The following is an 18,473-nucleotide window of genomic DNA, read 5'->3' as shown; positions in this document are numbered from 1 at the left end:
TCTAAAGCCTTGGGGAAGGACTTGTTAAGTGTTCTCTGAATATTAAAAATTAACTTAACATAAGGAATCTCCTGCCTTGATTTTTCTCTGGGATACTGGTGTCTTGGTCTGGGAGCATATCAAAAGGCTGCCTGCTCAGCTCCCAAGGTGGGCTGAGGTATTGTCTATTTGCTAAAGAATCCTGCCTTTTACTATGAGGTCTACAGCTGGGTCTGCATGCTAAATTAGTTGCTCAGTTTGCAAAATTACCTCCTCAGATCTGAAGGAGGAAAGACAGCACATAGACCTGGGCCTTTTAGTATGCTAAAGTGAATCTTATACACGATTACAAATGATTAGCATAATAAAACATGTGCTACTCTTCTTTATCTGGGGAACATTAACTGATTTCACTGAAGAATGATTCTAGAGCTTAATGTTCAACATAGGTTTAGTAGGGGGGATTTCTTAGCATGTAGTTACATTGCTCTGATTGCAAATATCCTGCCTTGCTTTCTCCAGAGGCTCTCACCTTATTCTGTCTAAGCCTATGGTCCCTGTGTCATTCTCCCCTCTATAGATGGAGACTCTAGCTGCTGCTAGGGAGAGGGGGTGATGACCGCTCTGGCTGCTTCATGCTGAGAGGGGGCACAGTAACGGGTGCAGCTAGGTCTCCATCACTGGGCAGTTGAGAGGGCCTTGGAAGGTTGGCGCTTCTATTCTGAGTTTCATTTCTATTACTATTTGCAGTTTTGTGGCTTCTAGGCAAGATAGAACAAATTGTTATTAGGTTAAGTAGCAACATCTGGAGTTGGATTTTCCATTCTGGAAGGACAAACTTGACGAAATTAAGATTGCATGGCTGCATTCATCCCACCGGTTCCTGGACTTGCCATTGGAATGAAGAAGGAGATATCTAAGCTGGCCTGTGCATACACAGTAAAACAACAAATTTGACTGGACCTATACTATCGGAACTCAACCAAGAATTAGGAGAAGTGCAAGTTGCAGCGCTCCAAAATCTTGCAACTATAGACTACCTACTGTTAAAAGAACATATGGGATGTGAACAGTTCCCAGGAATGTGTTGTTTTAATTTGTCTGATTTTTCTCAAACTCAGTCAGACAAATTCAGATTCAGTCAGACAATATCTATCATATCATTGATAAGTTTTCACAAATGCCTAGGATGCCTAACTGGTTTTCTTGGTTTCACTGGATATGGCTGGTAATTATAGGTCTGCTTTGGTTATGTAGCTGTATTCCTATTATGTTAATGTGTGCATGCAATTTAATTAGTAGTTTAAAACCTATACATGCTTATGTTACACTACAAGAAGATATGTCAAAGAAATAATCAATCTTCCCATGTTTTCTTCTGTCTGCTACTTCTATAACTTTTCTTCTTCCTTCCTAATTACAACCCTTAAGTAAAATTCATGCCTCATATCGAAATTACTGAGTATCATAATTCTTCCATTGGTAAAGATACCTCAAGACAAATGCTGGGCATAGAAGCCACAGGGCATAAATCTGCAAAGAAGTAAAAAGTTAACCTTTTCAAAGAATATTGCTTCTCTCTCACTTACCAACTTTACATTTCCCTGTATGGCTCCAGAAGATGACTGGTTAGTCAGAGACGGGTAAGATTCCTCAAGGGAGGAACAACCTAAGACAGGCACAGTCTCAGGGGGGCCGGGTGCCATCAGGAGAGAAATCGGGGACCAACAGAGGGAAGGCTTAGAACCTCACCCCCCCTGTTTTGAGAGAAATCTTCCGCATCTGTGGATGTTTTGTTGCCCTTGTCTAGCTTGGATTAATACTTAGTCTATAGACACAGACCTGATCATCTACATTTGGCCTCTTACAGCACTAAATTATATTTTCTACCTTTATCTTGCATCTACTTACCACTTCAGCATTTTATTTAAAAAAAAAAATAATAAGGAAGAAATGTGGGATTGACATATAAATCAAGTATAAAAATCAAACAAATAATCATAATTGACCTGATTGTTTATAGTTCATGATGCTTGATCAAAACCGAAAGTTTCTGTGATGACTGCCCTTGCACTGTTCACCATGTAAGAACTTATTCACTATGTAAGAACCTGTTCACCATGTAAGAACTTGTTCGTTATGCTTCAGAAGATTGGAGACTCTTGAGAATTAGGCTTGGGGTTGATTAATGATTGTGCATTGAGTCCCCCATACAGAATTTTATTGTTGTTAACAACCATATGATTAAATATGAGAGATGCCCTCTCAAAAAAAAAAAAAGGAATGCATTTCTGAATATGAGAACTAGAAATATGAAGAGTCTAATTGAGAATCATAGCCAGGTATCATGGGGAAACTAGAATTCTGGATCAAGTTTACATCTCAATGACTAGTATTAGGATTTAGTATAGATAAGAGTGCATTATTGAAACAGTACTTTTCTCTAAAATCTTCCTCATTTGTATTAGAAGTAGCCAGATTAAGAAAACAGTTAACAGTTGGCTTGATTATTTGCGTAAGTGCAGCAAGAAGAGCAATTGATTACATGGGATCTTCTAAATGTGCTTTGCTGGAACTTTTTGTAAGGAATTTCAGATTGAACTTTTAAAGGCTTCTCGAGGCCAGACAGCTAAGCCAGATTTGCCATCAGCTTGTGCCTGCAGTACCTGTAGATTTGGGTGAATTCCTCTCTTCCTGAGGTTCCTGCACCTGCCAGGTAAGTGATCTTCCTTACTCACCTGGTCAGGTTGCTGGGAACTCTGTAAGCAAGGTACCAGGCCAGTTCTTCTAAGGGGCTTTGTTGGCTTTATAAAGTCAATCTTAGTTCCTTAAAGCTGTCTGTTCATATCTGAGTTTACACACGTGTCTCTCAGGTTTGACGTTCCAGTCAAAGCCTTGGTAATATAACCAGTGTTTTTAATTGGTCCTCTTACAAGGAAAGCAGATTCTTATTGAACTTATATAAATAAACATACTGCCATGAAATATAAAAATAGTCATTGAGTTTTTAAATTCTGGAGGGATCAGGTAGAGAGAAAGATAAAGTTTCAATTCTGCTTATAAAGGCAGTCATTTACTAAACTGTTGTCAGCTTAAGAGAAAAAGCTTAAAACACTTTATCAACAACATTTGAAACTAAAAACCACCAAATCATCTTCTTTAGTTTACTTAATCCTATGTAACTAATACCTGTTCTGCTGAAATCTAGTTTTTTACTAGATTAGGAGTAATAAAACAGTGAGTATAGATGACAGAAGACTTACAAATGACGATGGTTAAAGATCTGATGAGAGCTTACTGTAAGAGTTATCATAAGGAAATTTGGATATTTCTGTAACATAAAACATTCAGTAACAAAGTTAAGCATCATTCTCTGTGATAGTGCCTTCCAGGTAATTAAGCAGGTAAATAAGTCAAATTAGCCAAATACTTTCTCCAGTGAGAAAAAATTCCTCTGACATGTTCCAGGGGCCCTCTGGAAAATATCAGAGTTAACTAGAGGTAAAAGAACCTTTTTGCATTTGATTTTGGGAAGTTGTTAAAAGTTTTAAGGCACTTACTTAAATAGTTACTCACATTAGACAAAGCTACACTTCACTTTAAGCATTTTTCTTTGAAAGATTTAACAGATCCATAAACTTAAATGACTTTAGGTAAACTTAGGCAGCTGATAACCATAAGGACATGTCTGTTCAGTTCAACTTAAATTAGCATTAATGCTTAATATCTTCTATTAGAATTTTCTGGAACTTTTAGAATGCCCAATTTTTACAAGCGCTTGTCTTTAAATCAATTTTTATTAATACCATCTGGAGGTAGAAAAATATCTTTCATTTACACACTTAGAGAGAAACATACAGATTGAGACATAATGATACAGTGAGAGGACAGACAGAGCTCCTGGCATGAGCCAGGAGGGGACAAGAGAGCCTGTGGTGGTGCATTGTTTAGGGGTTTTATAGGCAGTTGAGGATATTTGGGAACTTGAAAAAAGCTTAGGGGTATGGATTTAAAGGCAAGTAGTAGGTGTTTAGGATTACAGGGGAGACAGAGAGAGAGCTTGGTTCGGAGGTAGGAGAAAGCCTGGATATATGGGATCTCTTTCCATTTGCCCGTACGCTCACAGAAGTTGTATAAGTTGTGGAGAATTTTAGGATCTAAAGAGCCATTTGGGGGCCATTTAGACTGATTGTCCAAGGGATATTGTGCCCAGATCTCATTACAGTAGCAAACAGGTTTGAGGTCTGGAGTGAGGTGGAGGGGCTTTAGATGATTGAGTAACCACCCCAGTGGTGAATCTGCGGGAACGGAGGGGCCAGATCCCATGGTGAGAACAAGACCGTTCAGAAGTCGCTGAGGCGTCCCTGAGTGATTGAGAAGGTCACGGAGAAGACCAGGCACAGTTAGGGGGTCGTCACCACCTCTAACTGTGGGGTCGAGGCGAAAGCGCCGGGGAGGCTCGGTACCTGGTACCAGGAGTTTTCGAGTCGAGTAGAAACGTAGATAAAGGGAGACCGGGCCTCAGTGGATGAGGATTCTCACCATAGGGAGTCAGAGAAGGGTTGACTATGGGGATCAATTGTGACTCTGAAAGTCATGGTTGGGGGTGCCCCTGTCCCAGAGGAGCCCTTGGTTGTGCCGGACACTCAACGGTCACTTCCCAGGTTCCAAAGGGACATTTAAGTTGACCATGAAAGGGAGACTCACCAAATTGAAGGCCGGTGTTGGGCGAGAAGACGAGCGACCGGGGAAGTGGACAGTGAGCCCTTGGAGGAGGATCGGGCAGTGAGGGCTCCCAAAGCAGCTCAGGTTCCCGGAGGAAGAGCAAAGTCAATGGGAGAGCCTCATCCGAAGTCACAGCACCAATGAAAGGGTATCTTGCCACGACCCTCCTTACCAAGAATGACTCAGGAGACACGGGCCCACGCAAGAGACTTTATTATGTGAAAGGGAGAATGGCTGCCCCAGACGGGGGTGGAGAGATAGAGAGAGAGAGAGAGAGAGAGAGGAGAGCAGGGGGACAGAGAGACAGAGACATAGAGAGGGCAGCAGAGAAATGGACAGAGAGAGAGAGAGGGAGCACCAGAGTGAGAGAGACAGAGAGACACACAGAGACAGAGAGAGAGAGAGAACAGCAGAGTGAGAGAGACAGAGAGGGAGAGGGCAGCAGCGTGGTGCCTTTTACTGTGGATCCGCTTGGCCTCCTGCTTTGGGGGAGGGTCGGGATGTTTAGAGATAAGGCGGGGTAAACCCAGTCAAGCCCCAGGCAAGCCCAGGCATAATTCTCACCGACTTATGTGCTTGGAACCATGGGGCAAATGGAGGATAAATTCCTATATTCTTACAATTCCGTCATTCATTATTATTTATTATTGTTCCCTTACTCTTAAACAGCAAGGTGGGAAGGGGAAGCATCAGAATTACTTAAGACCTAATTTCTCTCTGTAGATAATTGCAGATTTACATGCACTTTAAGAAATAATACAGACAGCTCTATTGTGCATTACTAGAAGGATTTTAAGTCTTCTTAATAATGAATGTGAGAGTTCCTTGTATAACTGGTATGAAATGGCTGATAGTGATTCCAGGACTTAGTAAACAGTAAAGGAAGAGAGCCAGGGCAGAGGCTTTTATTGAGAGATACAGTGAAAGGAAAGAGCTCCTGGCTCACGCCAGAAGGAGATGAGAGCCCAGGGTGGTGCATTGTCTAGGGGATTTATAGGCAGTTGAGGATTTGGGGGAATTGAGGGCTTAGGGTACGGACTTGTAACACCTGCCCTGCCCTCAAGGTGGGCTGAGTTGTCCTTTCGCCAGGGCTGTTTACAGTGAAGTCACTGGTCATGCTGAGATACCCTTGCAGAACACTCAAACATTCCAGGCCAAGTTGCTCCTGGCCTTTTGACCTTTAACTGATCTCACTGAAGATGTCTATATTCCTAGTCTAGTATCTTTACCCTAGAGAATTAGTGTGACCTTGACAGCATAATGCTGACCACAATTTCGATAGGGACTTTAATTTGTTACATTGCTTTGACTGTAAATATCTTGCCTTGTTTTTTCCGGAGGCCCTCACCCTACTCTGTCTAAGCCCATGGTCCCTGTCTCAATAGAAAGCACTTCGTGATTTTGGAAAAGGTGTTACTACTTTGCTTGCAGCTGCAGGAAATAAAGGTTTCATTTTTTAAGCCAAAGCTCAGAGGTTGAGTACAATTGTATAAGTTTGAGAATAGGAGAGAGAGTAAGGTGAGCCAGGAGCCGGGTGAAAGGAACCAATCTGTGAACAATGGTAAACAATTTAGACTTTAAAATCCATCCCTTGTAAATAGATTCTTTCTTGTCTAATTTTTAGAACTCAAGTCATGGTGGGCCTATTGTTAACCTAGGTCTGATTGTTATTATTTGCTGTTTTTGATATGGAATACCTTGATTCTACTGAGTCTAACTTACTGAAAATATTTCTCTTGTGCTTTTAGAATGACAATAGAGAACGCCATGAACACAGCAGCAGCGAAAGGCGGAGGCATGGCAACCCAGAGCCTTTATCTAATGGAAGACCCCAGGGTAACTCCCAGCAGGTGGTGGAACAAGATGAAGAAGATGATGAGGAGCTGACATTGAAATATGGTGCCAAACATGTTATCATGCTCTTTGTCCCCGTGACTCTCTGTATGGTTGTGGTCGTGGCTACCATCAAATCAGTCAGCTTTTATACCCGGAAAGATGGGCAGCTGTACGTATGAGTGTTTTATTTTATTCTCAAGGATGGTATAGCTTTTCTTCTCAGCATGTCATCTTCACCTTGGAGACCTCTGCCCTGAAGGGGTGTCAAGGCTGGAGAGTACATACATCCTCTCTGACAGCCAGAGGCAGTTGAGAGCAAAGGGCTATCTCTTACTTGATGCCAGAAGTAGAGAATATAAGAGCTGCATGATTGTATTTCCTGTGTGGTATCACTAGATAGGGCTGAATTTATTTGGAATTGAGTTGGTAAAGAGTTGAGTAGTGATCTTACCCACTTCAGCACTACTGGGCCCATTGTTCTGCCTGGAATGTTCTTGCTTTTCTAACTTTGGTGGATTAATTTCCTATCATCCTTCCCATCGTGGCTTAAATATTAAGTCCTTATAATAACTTCCCTGAACCTCCTAACAGAATCAGGTCCTTCCTGGTGTTCATTCTTACAGCAAACTGTTCTTTTTCACTTGTCACAATATGCAAATACGTATTTGTTTACATTATTTAGTGCCTTGTTTCCCTCTATACCATAAAGTCTGTGAGGGTACCTTGTTTCCAGGGTGAGGTATATGTAAAAGATGGGTAGCAAAAAGTTGAAGAATTAGTATACACTGGGACTCTCCAGACTCTCAGGAAACTGTTTTGCATTTTTGTGGGACTGTTGGCATCAGCCCTTTACGTTTAAAAATAGATACTTTAATTCACATGTCACCTAGTTCTGTCCCTAGGACTCTCATGGTGCTCAGAAATGTCTTCAGTCAATTTTTCTATTGGAAATTAGTGCTTGAAAAAACTGGGCTTCAGAAAGACAAGCTTTTAACCTTTTGGGAGGAAAAATCTAAGACAGTGAGCGAAGGGCAGGGGTTGGAGACAGTAGGCAAAAGTGAATGGAGACTGTTAACTGTAGAAGTTAGAGTTAAGTTGCTAGATGGAGCCGTGTCTGGCTATATACATATTATTGAGCTATAGCCCACAGGCCAGATAGCCTGCCACCTGTTTCTGTAAATACAGTTGAGCCTTGAACAACATGGGGGCTAGGGGCACTGACTTCCTGCACCCCCCACTGTGCATTTGAAAAGCCACATAAAACTTCTGACTCCCTGAAAATTTAACTACTGATAGCCTACTGTTGACTGGAAGCCTGAGTGGTAATATAAGTAGTCAGTTAACACATATTTTTTTTTACATATATTATATACTGTATTACAATAAAGTAAGCTAGAGAAATGAAAATGTTTTTTTTAAATTGTTGAAAATCTCCAAAAAATGTTCCAGTACACTGAAAAAAACCCATACATAAGTGGATCTGTGCTATTCAAACCAATGTGTTTCAAGGATCAACTGTAAAGTTTTATTGGACCTGACTATGTCCATTTGTTAATGTACTGTCTATGGCTGCTTTCATAGTACAATGGCGGAACTGAGTGGTTGCAGCAGACCATATGACCCATAAAGCTTAAAATATTTACTTTACTTTCTAGTCCTTCACAGAAAGATTGGTGACCCCATTATAGAAAATCAGAACTGGTTTAAATAATACACATATTTTCTCTATTAGAGAATAGTGCAGAGGTAGTCAAGATTGGTTTATTGGCTTAACATTCATGGAGAACTCAGGCTTCTTTTCTTCCTGGGTTTCTCTCTAGGTTATTTCAGGCCCCTGTATCAGTGCTAGAGCCCCAGCCTTCATTCAGACAGCAGGAGGCAGGAAGGAGTGGAGGCAAAAGGACGTAAGACGTGTCTCTCAGCAGAGTTAACTCCTTTCTTACAAGTTCCGCACAACACATATGCTTGTAATTCATTGGCCATTACTCAGTCTCATGGCCACAACTAACAGAAGAAAGTCAGAAATAAAGCCTTTTACTGGGAACATTGGCACCTGGAATGAAAGTGTTTTTTGTAAATGAGAAAACAAGGGGAAGGTTTGTATATGACATTATCTCAAGACAGCTCCAGTTGTAGCCACCCTACAGGTGAAGGATAATAATGATAAGCCCTAGTACCTTTTTCTGACACCCACTCATAGCCTAGGTAGTTTATGAGGCAGTTTTAACAAATCACTAATGAGCTGTGAAGAAAGAACATGTGATGAGGTAATTATTTCAATATAGAGCATCCACTAGATGGAGCCAGTGTCTGGCTCACATAAGTCTACCTCTCCGTAGTTCGATATCTCCTTTTATTTTGAAGCACTCATTTTAGAGTATAGCTGTTTTTCTCAGGTTAAGAATTCTTGGCTAGATTGATGAGATGGATTAAAGTGATTTATAAGATATCAGCAGAATCAAGGAAACAAAACTCTGATGTTGGAGGGGTTATGTATTAGAATATCCATTAACAATTAATTACCTAGAGCTTTTGTGTTTTATTATAGAATCTACACCCCATTCACAGAGGACACCGAGACCGTGGGGCAGAGAGCCCTGCACTCAGTTCTGAATGCTGCTATCATGATCAGCGTCATTGTTGTAATGACTGTTCTCCTGGTGATTCTGTATAAATACAGGTGCTATAAGGTGAGCCTAAGACACAGCTTTGGTTTTTGTGCTGTTCTTTCTGTGATTGGATTTTCCTGTCACATACCTTACATGGTCTAGAAAAGAAAAAGGAGTTACATTCCAAAACTAAATTAATTTTAGTTTTTTCCTGCTCATTGTGGAACATTTAAAAAATACAAAAAGGCATAAGTAGAAAACAAATGTTTTCATGAAATACCACAATCTGAATGGGTTTTTTGTTATTTAATTAACGTATTATTGATACACAATCTTATATTATTTTCAAATATACAATCTGAATGGTTTTACCAGTTTGATTTATAGTGTATGCATGACAGACATTTCAGAAGGATGTATCCTAAACTTTGTGAAGGGTCTAAGGATATCATAAGACCTTCATTCACAAATAACACTATAGGATATAATTGTCCCCATAAAATAATATATAAATTTAAAAATTCAGATTTTCATACTTGACTACAGAACAGTAAAACCATGTTAGTGTTAAACTCATTGGTGACTCGCTCTATTCCCGCTTCTAAATAGATAGCCATCCATTCCCTCATCATCTTTCCTGCGGAGCACTAATTCTTTCCTTCGGGAAATAAGGGAAGGGAAGATCGTGTAGAAAAGATACAGGCCAGCCCTCCCAGCCTCTGCTCAACTACCGCCCTCCAGCTCACTTCTCTAGCTAAGTGATTCATTCCTGAATTTCAGCCACCTGGCACATGCTTCAGATTCATACCTCAGAAAAATCACAATTATTACAAGTCATGAGTCTTTAGGGCCATTCAAAGAAGAGAAAGAAATACTTTTGAAATGCTGAAATCTACTCTATTTCCTTCTAGTATTTATTTCTGTGTATTTTTTAATGTGGTTAAAGTGTGTAATCACTATGTGTCCTTCATTAACTTTTACTTTGGCATAAGCATTTCTCCATATTACAAATTCTCAGAAAATATGTCTAATAGCTACATAATATTTGACTCAATCAATGAGTGTATTGTAATTTACTTCCCCCTCATTTCTCTGAAGTTGGACAATTTAAGTTGATTCCAGCTTTTCACTCTTCTAAGAAACAATGAATGTCTTTATGCATAGAGCTTTTTCAGTTTTTCAGATTATTTCCTTAGGGTAAAAGCCTAAACACAGAATTTCTGGGGCAAGTTATTTACATATTTTTAAATGTCTTGGTATGTGAAATCCCTTGTTCAAAATGCTACTATCAGTTTGTACTTAACACTGGTAGTGAATGAGACTATTTTATCCTGCCTTCACCAGCATTGCGTTTAAAAAAAAACATCTGTGCCAATTTTTAACTTGTACTGGTAAGATCAAATACCTTTTCAATGTTTGCAAACTCCAAAATTATACAGTTTTACCTTGCTTATTGAGTGTTTGGGTGAAAGCGTTAACCTGTGATGACTGTCTGCAATCTCACATGAGCATATGGAGAAGATTGAAAAGGAATGGTGTGTATGATGATGAGAGATAGTCATCAAAGTTCAGGAAACGGGAGAACAAATGATCTAAACCCACGCTGGGAAGATCTTCCTCCTCCTGTTTAAATACGCTATGTCTTAATTACTTCTCTATATCCTCTTTCCACCAAATATATATTTTTTTACTTAAGTGTTCACCTACCAGTTCTCTGACTTATTGGACTCACTCTGTGACTTTTATCTGGATTATATGCTACTTTTGTTCTTCACATTTTATTAGGAGTCTGTATGCTCTTTAGGGTCCTATCCACAGGTCCTCTCCACACCTACACCTTGAGGATGGGCCCACAAATTCATAATGGCTTTAAAAGTTTGCTCTCCTGAGCTGCTTCCTTTCTGTGATCTCCCTGGTACTTTCTGGTTCTTTTGGACTTCTATTGCATTCTTCTAGCCAGTGCGCTGAGCTTCATTTTCTCAGCATTAGGGCCAGAGTGTGGGAGGAAAGAGAAATAAAGCAAGTACTGTTTGCCCCTCTCTCTGGGAATTGCAGTTAAAGGAGGAACCAAGCTTCCCTTTCCTTTGAATTTTAGGCTCCAACCACCCCCATTGCCACCCCCACACGACTGTTTGGGGGTTGGGTGGGAGAGAATGAAGAAAATGAAAAAAAAAATTTTTTTTACATTCTTTTTTCATGTTTGGAGACCTCTTTCCTGCTCCTCTAGCCAGAACTAGAGGTCTTCTCCTGGGTTCTCATTGTCTTGCTGATTGCCCACTGGTATTGTGTTGTGTCTAGGGGAGGAGGCATGTACTGGAGTGGAAAGTCGTAAACCCTGTACTTAAAATTTCCTGGCCCACCTGCCTGTTTGCTTTCCAGAACCCTTAACTAGCAGCTGCATGCAACCTGTGTAGGTTTTGTAGCTGCATATTCGGTGGTGAAACAGGGTGTAATGTGCTTTTTCACTTCTTGTTCCTTAGAACCTGTCTTGCTGTATTTTTGGATAATGTTGTGCATCTTTAGTTATGCTTCATTTTAAACAGTCTTTTAACCCATTTTAAAGGTTTATATTCAGCCAGATTTCAACATTGATCTGTTCATTTGTGTTGTTTTGTTTTTTAATGTTCATGTCTCAGCAAGCACAGACAACTCTATAGAAGCAAGTTGTTTACTTTGGCTCTTAACTGTAAAATAAAAGGAGCTTTTGAGTCAGAAATTCAGAAACTAGCCAGGACTTGTTTGAAATTAAGCCCTAAGGATTTGTTATGTCAGTAGTTGGTTGTGCAATGTCTGTGAGAAGCAGAGGAAGCTAAAAGACCAAACAAACCTTAAAAAGGTAGAAACGGAAAAGGCAGTTAATTATTACATGTAATATGTTAGAGATAAAACTGTATCACTTACTAAAGTCCCATGATTTCTGGCTTGGTAGCTCTGGGTTTAGAGGAGATGCTTGCTGTCTGTACTGAAGCAGGGTTCTTTTCTTCCAAGCCTTTAGCACAGGAAAGCTGAACTAGGGGTTTCTGCTAGATGAGAAAGGTCTGTTCTACTACCTCATGTTCTAGAAAAAGGGGAGGTGCTATATAGTCTTCATCAAAAGAGGCTTTGAATTCAGGTAATAATTCAGAAAATTATAACATCAGTGACCAACCTAAATAGGAAAACTGTTTACAGCCATTATGATAGACAAGGACTAATATTTTTAAATATGAAGGGTACTTACCAAACATTAAGAAAATTATGAACATTCTAATAAGAAATTTATAAAACCCAAGCAGAGAAATTACAAAGGAATTATAAGATGGCCAGGGGAGAGAGGGAGTAATGTGTAAATCTTTTTTATCCACTAGTAAAAAAAGAAATACATGTTAAAATAACAAATTAACATACTTCACTTATTGACTTGGTAAAGATTAATTCAGTCTTTTTTGTGAAGTCACTAAACCAATATGTATCAATAGTCAGTAAATAGAAAAAGCCTATGCAGTTTGATTCCATAATTTTGCTCTCATTTATTTATCCTAAAGAAAGAATTAGAAATGCAGAAAAATACTTGCATCCTGGGATATTCATCCTAGCATATAATTAGAAAAAAAGGGGGAAATACCACAAATTCCATGCATAAGGGAAAGGTAAAATTGTGGGCTCATCTGTAAAAGTGGACTATTATTATTTAGCCACTTTTTTATTTTATTTTATTTTATTTTATTTTTATTTATTTATTTATTTTTTTGAGAGGGCATCTCTCATATTTATTGATCAAATGGTTGTTAACAACAATAAAATTCAGTATAGGGGGGTCAACGCTCAATGTACAATCATTAATCCATCTCCAGCCTAATTCTCGTCAGTCTCCCATCTTCTGAAGCATAACGAACAAGTTCTTACATGGTGAACGAATTCTTACATAGTGAATAAATTCTTACATGGTGAACAGTACAAGGGCATTCATCACAGAAACTTTCGGTTTTGATCATGCATTATGACCTATAAACAATCAGGTCAAATATGAATATTCGTTTGATTTTTGTACTTGATTTATATGTTGATCCCACATTTCTCCTATTATTATTATTATTTTTATTTTTAATAAAATGCTGAAGTGGTAGGTAGATGCAAGATAAAGGTAGAAAACATAGTTTAGTGCTGTAAGAAGGCAAATGTAGATGATCAGGTGTGTGCCTATGGACTAAGTATTAATCCGGGCTAGACAAGGGCAGCAAGACATCCACGGATGCAGAAGATTTCTCTCAAAGCAGGAGGGGTGAGGTTCTGAGCCTCACCTCTGTTGATCCCCAAATTCTCACCTGATGGCCCCCCTGCGACTGTACCTGTCTTAGGTTGTTCCTCCCTTGAGGAATCTTACCCGTCTCTGGCTAACCAGTCATCTTCCGGGGCCATACAGGGAAATGTAAAGTTGGTAAGTGAGAGAGAAGCCATATTGTTTGCAAAGGTTAGCTTTTTACTTCTTTGCAGATTTATGCCCTGTGGCTTCTATGCCCAGCACTTGTCTCGAGGTATCTTTACCACCTGGAGGAATTATGATACTCGGTAAATTCGATATGAGGCACGAATTCTATTTAAGGGTTGTAATTAGGAGGGAAGAAGAAAAGCTATAGATGTAGCATATGGAAGGAAACATGGGAGGATTGATTATTTCTTTGACATATCTTCTTGTATAGTACCTTAAGTATGTATAGGTTTTAAACTACTAACTAATTTGCACACACATATTAACATAATAGGAATACGGGGACATAAACAAAGCAAATCTATAATTACCATCCATCTCCAGTGAAGCCAAGAAAACCATTTAGGCACCCTAGGCATTTGTGAAAATTTATCTATGATGTGATGGATATTGTCCAACTGTACTTGAACCATCAGACAAATTAAAGCAGCCCATTTCTGGGATCTATTCACATCCCATATGTTCTTTTAACCATAGATAGTCTATAGTCATGAGATTTTGGAGTGCTACAACTTGCACCCCTCCCAACTCCTGGTTGAGTTCCAACAGTACAGATCCGGTCAAATTCGTTGTCTCACTGTATGCACATGCCAGCCTAGACATCTCCCTCCTCATTCCTATGGCAAGTCCAGGAGACGGTGGGCTGGATGCAGCCACAAACGCAGCATCGTCCGGATCCCTGTGGAGGCTTTTTGATGATCATCCCCCGGCACAAGTCCTCCAGAGAGTGCTGATGCCGGAAGCTCCTCCTCATATCGTATCTTAGTTCATTTTCTGGGTATCCAGGCTAGGCCTTGATCTTCTGCATAGAAACAAACAGACCCTTTGCCCACACTTTGACATGCCCTCTATGCCACTGTGCAGAACTCATTGGAGGTCAGCACACAGGGACTGCTTTTTTTTTTTTTTTTTTAATTAAGAGAAGGGAATATTATCAGAAAAGAGTACCTCCATAGCTGATCATCTGACACCCTTTAAGTGATCAACATTAAGGATATTTAAAGCATGCGTTGATCTTTGATTTACCAATAGTTTTATCCTGCTAAGGAGTAATCCCCCTTTTCTTTCTTTCTTTTTTTTTTTTTTTTTTAATTTTTAATCTACCCTTACATGAAGAATACTATGTTTACTATGCTCTCCCCTATATCAGGTCCCCCCTAACAACCACATTACGGTTACTGTCCATCAGCTTAGCAAAATGTTGTAGAGTCACTACTTGTCCTCTCTGTATTGTGCAGCCCACCCTCCCCTTTCTCCCTCCCCCCATGCATGCTAATCTTAATACCCCCCTTCTTCTTCCCGCCCCTTATCCCTCCCTGCCCACCCATCCTCCCCAGTTCCTTTCCCTTTGGTACCTGTTAGTCCATTTTTGGGTTCTGTAATTCCACTGCTGTTTTGTTCCTTCAGTTTTTCCTTTGTTCCTGTACTCCTCACATGAGTGAAATCATTTGGTATTTCTCTTTCTCCGCTTGGCTTATTTCACTGAGCATAATACTCTCCAGCTCCATCCATGTTGCTGCAAATGGTTGGATTTTTCCACTTCTTATGGCTGAGTAGTATTCCATTGTGTATATGTACCACATCTTTATCCATTCATCTACTGATGGACATTTAGGTTGCTTCCAATTCTTGGCTATTGTAAATAGTGCTGCAATAATCATAGGAGTGCATCTGTCTTTCTCAAACTTGATTGCTGCGTTCTTAGGGTAAATTCCTAGGAGTGGAATTCCTGGGTCAAATGGTAGGTCTGTTTTGAGCATTTTGATGCACCTCCATACTGCTTTCCACAGTGGTTGAACTAATTTACATTCCCACCAGCAGTGTAGGAGGGTTCCCCTTTCTCCACAGCCTCGCCAACATTTGTTGTTGTTTGTCTTTTGGATGGCAGCTATCCTTACTGGTGTGAGGTGATACCTCATTGTAGTTTTAATTTGCATTTCTCTGATAATTAGCGATGTGGAGCATCTTTTCATGTGTCTCTTGGCCATCTGTATTTCTTTTTTGGAAAACTGTTCAGTTCCTCTGCCCATTTTTTAATTTGGTTATTTGTTTTTTGTTTGTTGAGGTGTGTGAGCTCTTTATATATTCTGGACGTCAAGCCTTTATCGGATCTGTCATTTTCAAATATATTCTCCCATACTGTAGGGTTCCTTTTTGTTCTATTGATGGTGTCTTTCGCTGTACAGAAGCTTTTCAGCTTAATGTAGTCCCACTTGCTCATTTTTGCTGTTGTTTTCCTTTCCCGGGGAGATACATTCAAGAAGAGATCACTCATGTTTATGTCTAAGAGGTTTCTGCCTATGTTTTTTTCCAAGAGTTTAATGGTTTCATGACTTACATTCAGGTCTTTGATCCATTTTGAGTTTACCTTTGTATATGGGGTTAGACCATGGTCCAGTTTCATTCTCCTACATGTAGCTGTCCAGTTTTGCCAACACCATCTGTTGAAGAGACTGTCATTTCCCCATTGTATGTCCATGGCTCCTTTATCAAATATTAATTGACCATATATGTTTGGGTTAATTTCTGGGGTCTCTAATCTGTTCCACTGGTCTGTGGCTCTGTTCTTGTGCCAGTACCAAATTGTCTTGATTAGTATGGCTTTGTAGTAGAGCTTGAAGTTGGGGAGTGAGATCCCTCCTACTTTATTCTTCTTTTTCAGGATTGCTTTGGCTATTCGGGGTCTTTGGTGTTTCCATATGAATTTTTGAATTATTTGTTCCAATTCATTGAAGAATGTTGCTGGTAATCTGAGAGGGATTGCATCAAATCTGTATATTGCTTTGGGCAGGATGGCCATTTTGACGATATTAATTCTTCCTAGCCATGAGCATGGGATGAGTTTCCATTTGTTAGTGTCCCCTTTAATTTCTCTTAAGAATGACTTGTAGTTTTCAGAGTATAAGTCTTTCACTTCTTTGGTTAGGTTTATTCCTAGGTATTTTATTCTTTTTGATGCAATGGTGAATGGAATTGTTTTCCTGATTTCTCTTTCTATTGATTCGTTGTTAGTGTATAGGAAAGCTACAGATTTCTGTGTGTTAATTTTGTATCCTGCAACTTTGCTGTATTCCGATATCAGTTCTAGTAGTTTTGGAGTGGAGTCTTTAGGGTTTTTTATGTACAGTATCATATCATCTGCAAATAGTGACAGTTTAACTTCTTCTTTACCAATCTGGATTCCTTGTATTTCTTTGTTTTGTCTGATTGCCGTGGCTAGGACCTCCAGTACTATGTTAAATAACAGTGGGGAGAGTGGGCATCCCTGTCTGGTTCCCGATCTCAGAGGAAATGCTTTCAGCTTCTCGCTGTTCAGTATAATGCTGGCTGTGGGTTTATCATATATGGCGTTTATTATGTTGAGGTACTTGCCCTCTCTTCCCATTTTGCTGAGAGTTTTTATCATGAATGGATGTTGAATTTTGTCAAATGCTTTTTCAGCATCTATGGAGATGATCATGTGGTTTTTGTCTTTCTTTTTGTTGATGTGGTGGATGATGTTGATGGATTTTCGAATGTTGTACCATCCTTGCATCCCTGGGATGAACCCCACTTGGTCATGGTGTATGATCCTTTTGATATACTGTTGAATTCTGTTTGCTAATATTTTATTGAGTATTTTTGCATCTACATTCATCAGGGATATTGGTCTGTAATTTTCTTTTTTGGTGGGGTCTTTTCCTGGTTTTGGTATTAGGGTGATGTTGGCTTCATAGAATGAGTTTGGGAGTATTCCCTCTTCTTCTATTTTGTGGAACACTTTAAGGAGAATGGGTATTATGTCTTCTCTGTGTGTCTGATAAAATTCCGAGGTAAATCCGTCCGGCCCCGGGGTTTTGTTCTTGGGTAGTTTTTTGATTACTGTTTCAATTTCTTTGCTTGTAATTGGTTTGTTTAACTTTTGTGTTTCTTCCTTGGTCAGTCTTGGGAGGTTGTATTTTTCTAGGAAGTTGTCCATTTCTTCTAGGTTTTCCAGCTTGTTGGCATATAGGTTTTCATAGTAGTCTTTAATAATTCTTTGTATTTCTGTGGAGTCTGTCGTGATTTTTCCATTCTCATTTCTGATTATGTTGATTTGTGTTGACTCTCTTTTTCTCTTAATAAGTTGGGCTAGAGGCTTATCTATTTTGTTTATTTTCTCAAAGAACCAGCTCTTGGTTTCGTTGATTTTTGCTATTTTATTCTTCTCAATTTTGTTTATTTCTTCTCTGATCTTTATTATGTCCCTCCTTCTGCTGACTTTAGGCCTCATTTGTTCTTCTTTTTCCAGTTTTAATAATTGTGATGTTAGACTATTCATTTGGGATTGCTCTTCCTTCTTCAAGTGTGCCTGGATTGCTATATACTTTCCTCTTAAGACTGCTTTCGCTGCATCCCACAGAAGTTGGGGCTTAGTGTTGTTGTCATTTGTTTCTATATATTCCTTGATCTCTATTTTGATTTGTTCATTGATCCATTGATTATTTAGTAGCATGTTGTTAAGCCTCCATGTGTTTGTGAGCCTTTTTGTTTTCTTTGTAGAATTTATTTCTACTTTCATACCTTTGTGGTCTGAAAAATTGGTTGGTAGAATTTCAGTATTTTGGAATTTACTGAGGCTCTTTTTGTGAGCTAGTATGTGGTCTATTCTGGAGAATGTTCCATGTGCACTTGAGAAGAATGTATATCCTGTTGCTTTTGGATGTAGAGTTCTATAGATGTCTATTAGGTCCATCTGTTCTGGTGTGTTGTTCAGTGCCTGTGTGTCGTTACTTATTTTCTGCCCAGTGGATCTATCCTTTGGGGTGAGTGGTGTGTTGAAGTCTCCTACAATGAATGCATTGCAGTCTATTTCCCTCTTTAGTTCTGTTAGTATT

The 18,473-nt window shown here is 39.4% G+C and overlaps 1 protein-coding gene across 6 annotated transcripts in view; it reads left to right on the top strand.

The window, feature by feature from the left end:
- Positions 1-18,473, top strand: part of PSEN1 (presenilin 1) — a 106,771-nt gene that overhangs the window by 45,115 nt on the left and 43,183 nt on the right. For all 6 annotated transcript variants that reach the window (XR_012133764.1, XM_073242177.1, XM_073242178.1 and 3 more), the window contains 2 exons: positions 6,453-6,709; positions 9,089-9,230. Coding sequence is in view for 5 of the 6 variants with exons in the window: in XM_073242177.1 (XP_073098278.1) it covers positions 6,453-6,709; positions 9,089-9,230 (399 nt within the window). In the remaining variant the exon portion in view is untranslated. The remainder of the gene's footprint in view (positions 1-6,452; positions 6,710-9,088; positions 9,231-18,473) is intronic.

The sequence above is a fragment of the Manis javanica genome, chromosome 8, assembly GCF_040802235.1.
Source record: "Manis javanica isolate MJ-LG chromosome 8, MJ_LKY, whole genome shotgun sequence".
Taxonomy (NCBI): Eukaryota; Metazoa; Chordata; class Mammalia; order Pholidota; family Manidae; genus Manis; species Manis javanica.
Note: the sequence above shows the minus strand (reverse complement) of the source record. Positions and strands in the feature narration are given on the sequence as shown.